This window comes from Actinia tenebrosa, unplaced genomic scaffold, assembly GCF_029948245.1.
Source record: "Actinia tenebrosa isolate PJP-AT-01 unplaced genomic scaffold, QUT_ActTen_1.0 PGA_scaffold17__23_contigs__length_9995812, whole genome shotgun sequence".
Classification (NCBI taxonomy): domain Eukaryota; kingdom Metazoa; phylum Cnidaria; class Anthozoa; order Actiniaria; family Actiniidae; genus Actinia; species Actinia tenebrosa.
The window spans coordinates 7051891-7064583 of record NW_028292577.1 but is presented as its reverse complement, the minus strand read 5'-3'; the positions used below and the strand labels follow the sequence as shown (position 1 = coordinate 7064583).

Here is a 12693-nt window from a genome sequence, read left to right as displayed (position 1 = left end):
TTTCTTTTATTTGTAAAGAACTAGATTTGACCAACCAGGATTTTCAGGGAATTTTTTCGAGAATCTTTCGTCGAGCACCTCCCCAAACAAGGAATTTCTTCTGCCTAGTTAGATGAGATCAAAAAAAGCTCCAGCCAAAAGCCGCAAGATAGAACACCGGGAACCGTCACCTCAGCGCGAACAAAAAACAGAACCCATTATTTCCCCCAATAGAAAAATACATTTTTCCAAATGACAGTTTCCCAATAGTTTTGACTGTGAATCTCATAAGAATTTTGGACAGATGGCACATAGGGACACTCGGGCAGTTTGTTTTCGAATGGCATTGACAGTTTGTAACTCAGTGCCCTTTGCTTTTTGAATTGTGTAAAAATTCTGAGTTTTTCGATTTTTTATGAAACTGACTCTTAATTTAAAGCAATAAGAGTTCACTTTGGTAAAAGTATTAGAATGCTATTTGGATCAAGAGTTGGTTTGATACACGGACCAACTCAAGTAGCAATTTTCAGCCATCTTTTGGCAGCGAAATCGTCCCTGGAGCTCAAACCGATTTTTCCCTTTTTTCTCGAAAACTAAGAGTATTTTCAAAACTAACCACACAGCGTTTTCGTACTTCATCATACACTACTAAAATCCAAAAGTAGAGCGAATTCGAAAATTTGAGCCTTTCCACATATTTCTGATTTTGTTTGATTTTTACAGACAGTCGCTCTTAACTTGGGGTCATAACAACCAAGAGACATTGGTTATAAAATCCAAACATATTATTTAATAAAACCATAATAATATTAGTTAATATAAATGATTAACTTTGGGGTTATGACTACCAAATGGCATTGGTTATTATACCAAAATGGTGGCATCCTAGATTGATTTTACTTGGCCTGTGCAAAGTTGTATAATTAGTGACTAACAATCGAAGTAAAGCAAAAGAAAACAATTTGTATCTACTACTGTGTATTACGTTGACACTCCAAAATCGCTCAGTGACAGATAAAGCCAAAATTTTGATCCAAAACTTCATAATCATTAAGGTGGCTCGACTGGGTTTTGTTAGTGGCGTACCTTCGAAGTTTGAAGGGAAAATGCGTCGCTGCCAATAAGTTAAGTTCAAATAAATCATTATGAAATGTCTAGAGATAGATTCAAGTTTTATACGATATACAATTTATCGCGATCGGAGTTACCATAGCGATACAGTGACGTCATGTCATTTTTTTTATACATTCCGTTTTTGGCGAAATCAGACGTTTGTTTGAAAACTGGTTTAAGAGCTCTTAAAGTTCATATGTTTGTCTTCAAGTTAACGAAGTTATGGAAGCGTTTTGAAATAATTGCCACCGCAACTTTTGGGCAACAAAAATATTAAACAAATAAAAAACAATCCAAAGCAATTAGTTCATGTGACCGAAACCTCTTCTTACTGGACTTGGGAAAAGCTTTTTTGGGGTCATAGTGTTGTGTTAATATTCCACTAGTCCTTCTGAGAAACGGAAAGAAATCGCTTTATTCGATTTCGAGAAATATGATTTCAAGCCTAGTTAGTAAAGTTGTGCCTTTTGATATCCTGTCAAAGATTTCACTTCTCTTTACTAAAAACGGTCAAACTCAATAATCCGATGATGAATTTTTTTTTAACTTCCAAGTCAGTTACTTTAGATAGCGCATTTACATACCCTAAAGTTTCAAGTTCATTGAAATAATTTAAAACCGTCAAATAATATTCTCAATTCCATAAACATTTGTATCCCAATGCTAAATGTGCGACCGCTTTCTTCACTCGCAGTTTGTTTATATCGTTTACGCCTTTCTATTGTCCAGAATATTTCCAAAGTCGTGCATTCCAATACCTCACGCTTTGCATTCAATGCTTGATTGCTTTCCGAAACCCTTCCGACTATGATAACTTTTGTAGTAGCAATTTCAATGAGCTAGCAAATAACAAAGGACTTAGAAAAACGCTTGGCACACAACTATAGTACTCTAAAGACTAAAAAAATACTATACTAAATAAAGTCCTTTGTTATTTGCTACTTATACAAATTTTCATAGTCGGAAGGGTTTCGGAAAGCAATCAGGCATTGAATGTACACAGAGCCTGCGTTTCTTCTGGCCTGCGGCGAAGAACAAGGGCTCTGGCATATTCCATATTTTGGCGCATGCGCAATTCTCGGAAAGTTAGATATAACCGGTCAAAGTAATCAAAGTCAAAATAATCAAAGTAAAAATTAAATCAAAGTAAAAATCAAAAATCGGGGGAAAAAGTATTTTGAATTTTTGGCAAGTCTTTGAACGCTTGCGCTGTTATACCGGAAGTCCAAGAAAGCCTGGTATCAAAATATGGATTATGCCAGAGCCCTTGTTCTTCACCGCAGGCCAGAAGAAACGCAGGCTCTGGGTACGAGATTGAACCTGCCCTAGAGAAAAATTCCATTTCAGCTATCTGTTTCCTTGAGACCCAAGTTTTATGCAAACGCATTTCATTTTTGAGCTGTCTCGATCCGAGTACGCGAGATAAGTGCTTATATGAGAAAAAAATGTCTCGTCTATTATCGCAACAGCCTACCAAAGGATACGAGTTGTCTCCCTCCCTCTCCCTCTTGAAACACCCTGTTTTAGTGTCCGACTTTAGTGTAATATTGCTTTTCATGTGATTAACTTGTGTTCTGCTGTTTTTTCACTACTGTTATGTCCGGTCAAGTTTTTTAATTCAGTCTTCTCTACATTTTTTAGGCAGTGCGCATTAATCCGCGTAGATGCCCCCATAAAGGAATCTGAGGAATGCACATCAAATAGTTTTATTGGTCGGGATGAGAATTAATACTAATAAATACAAGTAAAATGAAAAGGAATTCGATTTTTTTTACCAAGAATACTTCACTTCCTGTTGATATCCTCTTTTTACTTTACAAATGTACTTGTTAATTTTCGTTAACTTTGCATTGTTATTAAGGTGGCTCGACCCCCTCACGCTTGACCGCTACCTTCCACTTTTGGAACGCTAGTGCATAAACACGTCTTTTATCCTATTGCAAATCTTTTTTGCACATAAGTCACATAAAGATTGAATTAATGTTTGATGTGTTTGATGCAGTTTTTTATGAGATCGGACGTCATAACACGTGATTATGATGAAATATTTGATTTCGTTTAGAAAATAATGCAGAGCGTTCAACACTAAAATGCTTCGTACCACATAATTATATACTGGATGCCTCCATTTGTGGGGATTTTTGAAAAAAATCTATCTAGCTAATAATGAGATATTTGAGATTATTTAAATATAGTGCATAATCTACTTCAAAACTAAACAATGGATTTCATACGGCCGAAATTAATATTTCAGAGCTATATATTCACAAAAGTCATTGCTCATTTAGTTTTACTCTGTATCTAGTTTTAAAAGGAACATTTTGAAGGTAATCGACTTATGCGATTTTGTGAAAACGTATAGTGCAGAAGACGGGGTAAACATTTGATGCGCACTTTTCATCGCAGTTTTCTAGTCAATCTTACTAGATCTTCCATTATTCTAAAATTCGCTGATCATTTCTCTCAAAATTACGTCAGGATACAAATTTGAACTTAAACTAATATTACACAAAATTGCAAGACTATTGAACTCATTTAAAGCGATCTAAAGCGAACGAGAAATACAGAAAACATTGATCGTTTCCCAACGATTTGATGCTCTGGGAACACCAAATTCTTTCGCACCATGCACGGTCTCATCTCGCTTGGCTGATACAGAGTAAAACTAAATGAGCAATGACTTTTGTGAATATATAGCTCTGAAATATTAATTTCGGCCGTATGAAATCCATTGTTTAGTTTTGAAGTAGATTATGCACTATATTTAAATAATCTCAAATATCTCATTATTAGCTAGATAGATTTTTTCAAAAATCCCCACAAATGGAGGCATCCAGTATATAATTATGTGGTACGAAGCATTTTAGTGTTGAACGCTCTGCAAGGCTAAATTTATTTTCTAAACGAAAACAAATATTTCATCATAATCACATGCTATGACGTCCGATCTCACTAAAAATTGCATCAAATATTAATTCAATCTTTATGTGACTTATGTGCAAAAAAGATTGCAATCGGATAAAAGACGTTTATGCACTACCACTAAGGTAGCGGTGAAGCGTGAGGGGGTCCAGCCACCTTAAATGTTCCATTTAGAAATAATTTCCATTTAAAGAGGTAGCTTACCTTGACAACAGTGTAGCTTCAAAACTACAAGAGAAAGAATAAACGCCAGAAGCATGTCTCTTTCTACAGTGAAAACATTTCATGTGATTAGTCGTTAAATTGCTCAGATATGATATCTGAGATAAACAAGAACCATATATATCCAGACACACGGGTCACGTGATGTGTTGTTTACAGGAAATAAAACATAGAATGGTTTTCCCTGTCTTTAAGCCAATATTGACCCGACATTATCCAATTAAACATAGAATGTAGTCTGGACAAAATTAATTTTCTTATGAATATAATTTAAGTAGGAAATATTAAGAAAGTTTTATTTTTTTTCCTGAAAAAATTCTTTTGCCTGAAGCAACCACAAAACGAGTTGAAACAAATCACCTCATGCCTCGCTAAATAAAAACTATGTTGCTTCTTTATCAATCAAGTGTCTTTGAAAATTTTACTAAAATGTGGCCTGCAGACTGAAAACATTTGTTTAGAAGTTTAAAAAAAATTAAACATAGAATGTAGTCTGGACAAAATTAATTTTCTTATGAATATAATTTAAGTAGGAAATATTAAGAAAGTTTTATTTTTTTCCTGAAAAAAATTCTTTTGCCTGAGCAGCAACCACAAAACGAGTTGAAACAAATCACCTCATGCCTCGCTAAATAAAAACTATGTTGCTTCTTTATCAATCAAGTGTCTTTTGAAAATTTTACTAAAATGTGGCCTGCAAGACTGAAAACATTTGTTTAGAAGTTTAAAAAAAAATTAAACATAGAATGTAGTCTGGACAAAATTAATTTTCTTATGACTATAATTTAAGTAGGAAATATTAAGAAGTTTTATTTTTTCCTGAACATTTTTTACTAAAATGTGGCCTGCAGACTGAAAACATTTGTTTAGAAGTTTAAAAAAAAATTAAACATAGAATGTAGTCTGGACAAAATTAATTTTCTTATGACTATAATTTAAGTAGGAAATATTAAGAAAGTTTTATTTTTTCCTGAACATTTTTTACTAAAATGTGGCCTGCAGACTGAAAACATTTGTGTCTTAGTTTCAAAAGAAAGCTACTGATATGCCGTTAAAATCGAATCGTATAGTATCGTACATCCTAAAAAAGGAACATTCTAAGAAAATTTATCATTAAAAGCCTCACTGAACATTGATATAAACAATCCTTTAATTACTTGATCAGTGAATTATAAATACGTGACTACGCAACTAATGATTATGTACTGTTTAATCAACGAGCAGGAGTGTTTTATCGGGTATAAAACACGAGGCGCAGCCGAGTTATTTAACGAGTTTATTAAACGGCTTAAAAAAACACATGATGTATTTTCTCATATCGTACCGAATGCTTTACGAAATACACCAAGTTTGATAGAGAAAATCCAAGTTAAAGTTTATGCAAATGAAGACGAATCTATATCAGATATAAAACCTCCTTCATGGTCATGATTTCTATTGTGTTTCCTTCATGAATTATTAATGAGTTTTTTAAGATACCGTGATAACAGTTGGAATGCTCTCTACATACTTCACTGTACTCAGTCAAACATTCAGAAAGTAATAAAACAGATATTAAAATTGTCTTCGTTTCTGACCTGTTTCATTTAAAAAAAACGTATAAAAGTCAATTACTCGTTGTTTAGATGTTTCTAGCTTCACAAAAAAATTTCTATTTCTTAAAACAAAAGTTCTGCAGGATATTTCGTACACTAATATTTAAAGGAATAATTATCGCCGTCACCGTCGGCATCACAATATTTAGAATTACGAATAATATTTTTTATTTGAAAAGGGTAGCTAGGAAATACAGTGTGTGGCCCAGTATCCTGCCACTTCAGCTAAAAATCACCGTAACTCCCTTTTATTAAAAGCTACTGCATTGAAACCCGATCAAATTATGAATCAATTAACCTGCAACACAATAAGAACAAATTTTTCATTTGTATCCTTTGTCTTTGGTTTGCATCGCAGTTTTAACAAAGTGGTTTGGAGGTCCAGTATCCTGCCACCTGGTCCAGAATCCTGCCACTGCCAACAACCGTGCGGTTTATTGAGATCCCTGAGTTGTTTAGGTGCTAAATAGCAAAAAGGCACTTTCTAAATACGCGCTTAATAGTTTCTTTCATTAAAAATTGCAAAACAAGTTAGATATCATTCATCGCCTTGAGCAATAATTCCAAACGGCTCTTGTGACTTTCACTCGCAATACAAAATTTTCATGTTATAAGATCCGCTTATTGATATTACAATCTGAGACACAAACAAATAGATCCCAGTTTGAAATAAAGTTCTTATCAATTTAATACTCCTAAATGATTATTTCTAATTTTAAAATTGTAAATTTAAGAAATTAAGCGTGTTACGAGTCCACTTTATTTATCTATTTACTGCATAAACAGCACGAACACAATGCATAATTAACACGAACGCGCGCGAAATGCACAAGTGTCTCGCTTGGTAACAACTAGATAAATTACATTAACTTCATTTAAAACACACTTCATATCCTGCTAACATATCGCATACATTATTCACATAGCCATTATCAACTTATTACGAATATATTTCGCTGTTCATTTACTATACAAAACGATGAGAATGACTTGTCAAGCACTAGCTTATTGGGGTTTCTATCTTGTTTTAATTCATTCATCTCCTGCTCTTCGGTCGTAGAATTGCAGAAATAAAACAGCCAAAGCAACATACAGCCCTTCTACTGCTTTATCAATATCAGTACATAGCTTTAAGAACTTCCTAGGCAAAGGAAGACAAAGAAGAAGTCGAACGATGAGCTGGCAGGAAAAAGGGCCCCCCAAGCCTAACCTTTGTCATTGTTTCTAGAGCGTAGTATTCAAACAAAAACGTATTTAATGGACCTTTCCCTAAGTTTATGAATGTTTTCATCATCATTCTTTCATCACATGAAAAGTCATAGCGATCCCAGTCGCGTTTCGCATGTTTTGAGTTCATTTATAATCATTGGTAATTTCACTGCGCAGTAAAAAGCCTAATTTTAGCCATGATAAAGTTTACCTAACTGCTCTTTTCTTCTCCTCGTTCCCGAATGCGTTGTCCAAAAAGCCCGTCAAAACTGTCTTCAGAAACAGGAAGTGTTCGGCTAATCATTGGATAGCTTCGGATTAAGTAGAAAAATAAAGCCGACGAGATATTTTAAGTTGAATTTTTTTTGGCAGGATACTGGGCCAGACACTGTACATATCTCGCGTTTGACAAAATTCGATCCGATAACGGTTTGAGATGACATTTCATTACCCCTCATTATTTCCTTGATAATTGCGCAAATACTCTTACTCAAAATTTTCCCACTCGCAGACTTTGGAATGCTCTCCACAAACTCCACCCCTCCCCTCAGCTTCTTGTGTGGTGCTACCTTTACTTTACTTTTAGCTGTGTTGCGAAGCAAAATCACAAATCAAAGTCAGGCATCGGGTTGAGCTTTATTGAACGCTCTGCAGGCGAACCAGTGTAGACAACGGTGGAAAGAAGGCACACACACACAAAAAAAAACGGTTTTAATTTTTACTGCTAAAAAATAGCTTTTAGAAGAAAAACATTTATCAATAATAAAGAATTTTAAAATAGAATGAATAAATTTAAAGCGGTTTAAAATTATTTTATTCAGCTGAAAATTATACGTTCGCTAGTGACCTTTTCCGTAGCTGTTTCTGGATAATTAACATTACTGAAAGTAGTTCTAAATATTTAACCTCTAATAGAGGATGACAGTAACAATACGATCATTTTCTCATCATCAAACATGACTGACGGCACGTGATCACGTTGTAAACCTATATCCAACAGTTCTATATACGAGAAGTAGCGAACTATTGCAGGCAAGATTCTATGTCGACGGTACTTTTGCACCCAAAGGGGTTTTGACCAAGGGTGCACGTGGATGGTAAAAACGGATTTCTCCTTGCAAAGTACGGATATCAAAACCTGAAACTACCTTCGATACTGAATGTCTAATTTATAATTGTAATTTTGTATATGGGGAAAAAAAAGCCTTTGAAACCTTGGTGATATCACCAAATTTAGGAATACAATACATGAGTGTAAATGCTATTAATAATTCATGAGGAAAACACAACAGAAATCACGACCGTGAAGAGTGTTGTAAATCATATACAGAATTGTGTTCATTTGCATAAACTTGGATCATTTGGATTTTCTTGGGAAGATTCACTTTAATTTTGAAAATTTTAGTGAAACACAAAGGAACTAACCTAGACGTTTGATAAGCAATCTACAGTATTCGTGTCCGTGTTGTATCCAATATACAAACTCTCGGCTACGCCTTGAGTTTGTATATCGGATACAATACGGCCACTCATACTGTATATATTACATAGTAAATGTAATAATTACAATTATTATAAGCACGTACTTCCTAACTTTATGGTCTTAAACCAAGAGCCATACAATTAGCTAACTAGTATCCAATGGAGAGTAAAACACGGGTTCTATTTCTATTGTTACTCATATTGCTTTCGCAACACTCTTCTCAAAATTTTCCCACTCGCAGACTTTGGAATGCTCTCCACAAACTCCACCCCACCCCTCAGCTTCTTGTGTGGTGCCACCTTATCAGCGACGTACTGCTGGACCTCTTCTGCAGTGATCCCACCTTTGGCCACTACAAATGCTCTGGGGAGCTCCCCCGCCTCTTCATCGGGGATCCCAATGAGCTGTTAAAATATAGAAGTTCAGTTTCCCATGCACTTGCTTTTAATGTGCGTGAAGTGTATTCCCAGGCATTATTCCATAATATTCATACATGTTATTCCATTGAAGATTATTTTTGCTCTTGAGAAGAAATATAGGTGAACTCAAACGTAGAATCTCATTTCCAAAAGGATATGAAATGGTGCAATCATTATACGCCAAACTAAATAATTTGCATTTGGATGAGCCGCATTTTGGGAAACTGACGATATGATGATCACGATTTCAAGTAAAAGTTAAAGTAGCAAATTCCAATAGCTATTTTTCGTCGCTACCTGAAGGCCTTTGTATTTAATGAGTTCCTTCTTTCTGTCGACAATATAGAAATACTCATCTTCATCGTAATGGCCAATGTCTCCCGTGTGAAGCCAGCCGTCCTGGTCAATGGCTTGTGCAATTTGCTCCGGGTTATTCAAGTAACCTGAAGGAGGTTACAAGTTATTGTGTATGGCACTTGATTTTTGTTCCACTGAAATTTTTAGCTGGGACCACAGGCTTCCCAGGCTAAGTAAGTCGTTTAGGGTAAGTTACCCCTTAAGAAAACTTACTTAGTCTGGTAAGCCTGTGCTGGGACAGGAATTTTGCCAAAATTCTGGCTGGAAAATAGCAGCCTCTCGTACCTTTTGTAATACCAGGTCCCCTTAAGCATATTTCACCATCTTCGCCTGGTCCAAGCGCTTTACCAGATTGTAAATCTTTTACCTAAAAAAACACATACACAAACAAACAAACAAACAAAGATAACTCACCTACCTGATTTCGTGCATGTATCAGAGGCACGTCAAGTCTTGTGACAGGGGGAGAAGAGGGGGAGGTCCATATTTCTCGCCTCAACTCAAGAAAGTCAGGTAATAACAGAGCTTTTCACATGTGCAAACGAAAGAAATTCTGGGAAGCTTTTTTGATCCTACCTTTAAAAAACTGAGAAATAAACTCATAGTAATAGTATGAAGAATCTTTAAGGCCACTAATGACATTAATTGTTAAACTCTTACTTTAGCTTCTGTGTTGGGAAGCAAAATCCCAATGGATCCACTTTTAGTAGGTGGTTTGTCTAATGGATTGACCATGGTCCCTCCTCCTGTCTCTGTCAGACCATATCCTGTAAAACATATCATCCAAAGTACCCTATCAGTCAAAACGTAGAATATTTTGCTGATTCTATCGTGTGCTTGTGAGTGAGTTTTCTCGCAGGAACTAGGGTCGGTTTTAATTTACTTCCTACATGAAAATCAATTTTTAAGTTCGATTTTTTGGGCTTTCACTTTACAGTGCCTCTCAATAGCACGGACGTCAATCAAGCCGTTTCCATGAGCACATGTTCGAGTACGTGCCCTTTTGAAAACTTTGTTTCAGTTTCCTATGGTGTCTTGGAAACACACTTTGATTGACGTCTACCAAAACCCTATTTTGATGCGATGATAGAACACAAACGATTTCGCGTGTGCTGTGATCAATTAAATAAGTTTTAAGAGATGTAAAACAAGTTATAAGAGATAGTACGATGACATATCTCTGTTAATGGCAATATCTTATTTGGCAGCTCTGAGCAGTGTGAAGTCCGGATAATTGCAGTAAACTATACTTACAAAGCAATGGTGGCTCAATATTGAAAGATAATCTTAGAACATTTTCTCAGTTTACGTTACCTTGCTGTACAGAACAGACATTGGGGAACCTTTTCAGCAGTGTTTTCTCCAGTTCGCCTGACAGATGGGCTGCTGAACACACAATATACTTTACAGATGATAAGTCATACTTCTCAACCATGGGATGTTTGGTTAGAAATAATACAATTGGTGGAACTAGAGGCAGGAAAGTAACCTGGAAAAAAAATAAATAAATAAATTCAAAGGGTAAAAAAAAAAGGAAATGATTCATACATCTAAAAAGTTTCCAAGACTTTTCCTCAATTTATTTTCTTGTGACAAAAGTTTGGCTGCCTCTTCATTAGGGATTACTTACAACAATATATGTTGCCCAAAAACTCCTACCTTGTGCTTTTCGATGGCATCTAGAAATAGCTCTGGTTCAAACTTCGGCAAACAGATGAGCTTAGATCCAAGGTAAAAGTGTACTCCCATAATATAAGCAAGTCCATAAGCATGGAAAAATGGCAGAAACGCTAATATTATTTCTTGAGGTATCTCAGGTCGTTTGGGCATGAATCTCTCACAAGCCATAATAACGGCTTGTGAGATGTAGTTTGTACTAGTCAACATGACCCCCTTTGGAAGACCTGTCGTTCCACTAGAGTAAGCAAGATTAACTACATCTTCACTTGGTGTCTTTGTGCTGTGGATGTTAGGTAAATAAGAGCCGTCATCGCTCAGAATCAGATTCCACAAGGTATCAATATCAAGAACATTGTCCATAGATAACTTTACTTTAGACGTAGCTTCTCTTGCCTTGGGTAAGAGTTCCAAAGATGAAACGAGGTATTTTGCACCAGTGTCATTCAACTGATATGCAAGTTCATCTGCAGTATACGTTGGATTCACTGTAGTTACAGTTCCACCGGCAACTTGGATGCCATATAGTGCTATAGGATATTCAGGTATGTTGGGCATGAAGAGGGCGACAACATCTTTCTGGTTTTTACCCATGCGTTTGAAGGCTGATCCACATTTCTTTACAAGATCATGGACGTCATTGTATGTAAATAACTTTTCATTCATGTAATCAGCCTGATGATGGAAGGTCAAACATATAAATTGTATTTGCTTTATCGATTGTTTGGATTTGATAAAATGAGTTTATAGACTATAGAAGTTATGATAACTGCCGTCAACAACTTTGAATCATTAGTTGAACTACAGTAACAACACAGAAAAAATTATCATTCATAAAAATGTCTGGTTAAAACTCGGGAAAATGAAATTAAGTACTTAGGCAGATCCAGTGGCAAATCCAGTGACGTTCACATTGTTCCAATATAAATTCAATGTAGGTTAGTCCTAATTTTTTAGAGCAATCAATAATGTACTCACAATAGCATGTTTCTCCCCATGACGTTCACAATGTTCCAAAATAAATTCGATGTAAGTCTTGTTCGGAATGTGGATATCGGGAGACGAAGAACGAATGATTCTTTTGTCTGTCGAGTTTAACGATAAACGTTGACTTGAATAATGAAAGTTGAGCCTTTGCACGAGTAATACACTATGATAGACATTTTCGAATACTTTTTGGCCTAAATTTATTGTCCTTTGCATAAAATGTCTTTTATTGAGAAGCATCTCGACTCTACTTATGAATCCAATTAAATGGTCATGGGTCAATGAGGTTCTTACTTTTTCCATTACTTGGAGTCACCGATCACGACGAAAAACGCGACAAGCCTAAAGATATTCGACAGGTCCTACTGAGTCTAGTCAAAACGCTCCGATGCACCCAGGGTCCCTATTCAGCAACATGGTACAAAGGTAATACAAGTTTTTGTTAATAAGGCCTTTGCTGTAGAGCTGTTGTATATGAATTGTAGCGTTGCAAATAGTCTAAAGCATATAAAGCCCTCATTTGAAAAACCTATATCACTACTGCAGTCCTGAAGATTTTAACGTAAATTTGATTATACATTCAATATAATGCCAAAATCTAGAAAAACCCTTACCTATGTAGCAACATATTCTCGTATCAACTTTCAGGTGTTGTGGGAAACTTTGCATTATATAACCATGGTTATGTTTGAGCGACGCTTCGTCAGTCAGTTGACATTTTATGCATCAA

At 35.6% G+C, this 12693-nt stretch overlaps 1 protein-coding gene across 1 annotated transcript; it reads right to left on the bottom strand.

Moving 5' to 3' along the window:
- Positions 1-7837: 7837 nt before the first annotated feature.
- LOC148910382 (uncharacterized) lies at positions 7838-12483 on the bottom strand. Its single transcript, XM_089031682.1, has 7 exons — positions 11955-12483; positions 10959-11651; positions 10614-10788; positions 9960-10066; positions 9585-9666; positions 9210-9385; positions 7838-8930 (listed from the first exon to the last, which is right to left on the bottom strand). Exons 1-7 carry the CDS (start codon positions 12264-12266, stop codon positions 8715-8717), a joined length of 1761 nt encoding a protein of 586 aa, XP_088887808.1. The 5' UTR covers positions 12267-12483; the 3' UTR covers positions 7838-8714.
- Positions 12484-12693: the final 210 nt, after the last annotated feature.

Bases quoted from the DNA above. Each gene is read 5' to 3' on its own strand.
- LOC148910382 (XM_089031682.1), bottom strand. From the start codon at position 12,266: ATGGAAAAAGTAAGAACCTCATTGACCCATGACCATTTAATTGGATTC. The intron at 9,667-9,959 runs GTAAGAGTTTAA...GTGTTTTTTTAG, and splicing joins TTCCCAACACAGAAGCTAAA to GTAAAAGATTTACAATCTGG. The intron at 8,931-9,209 runs CTACTTTAACTT...TCTATATTTTAA, and splicing joins AAAATAGCTATTGGAATTTG to CAGCTCATTGGGATCCCCGA.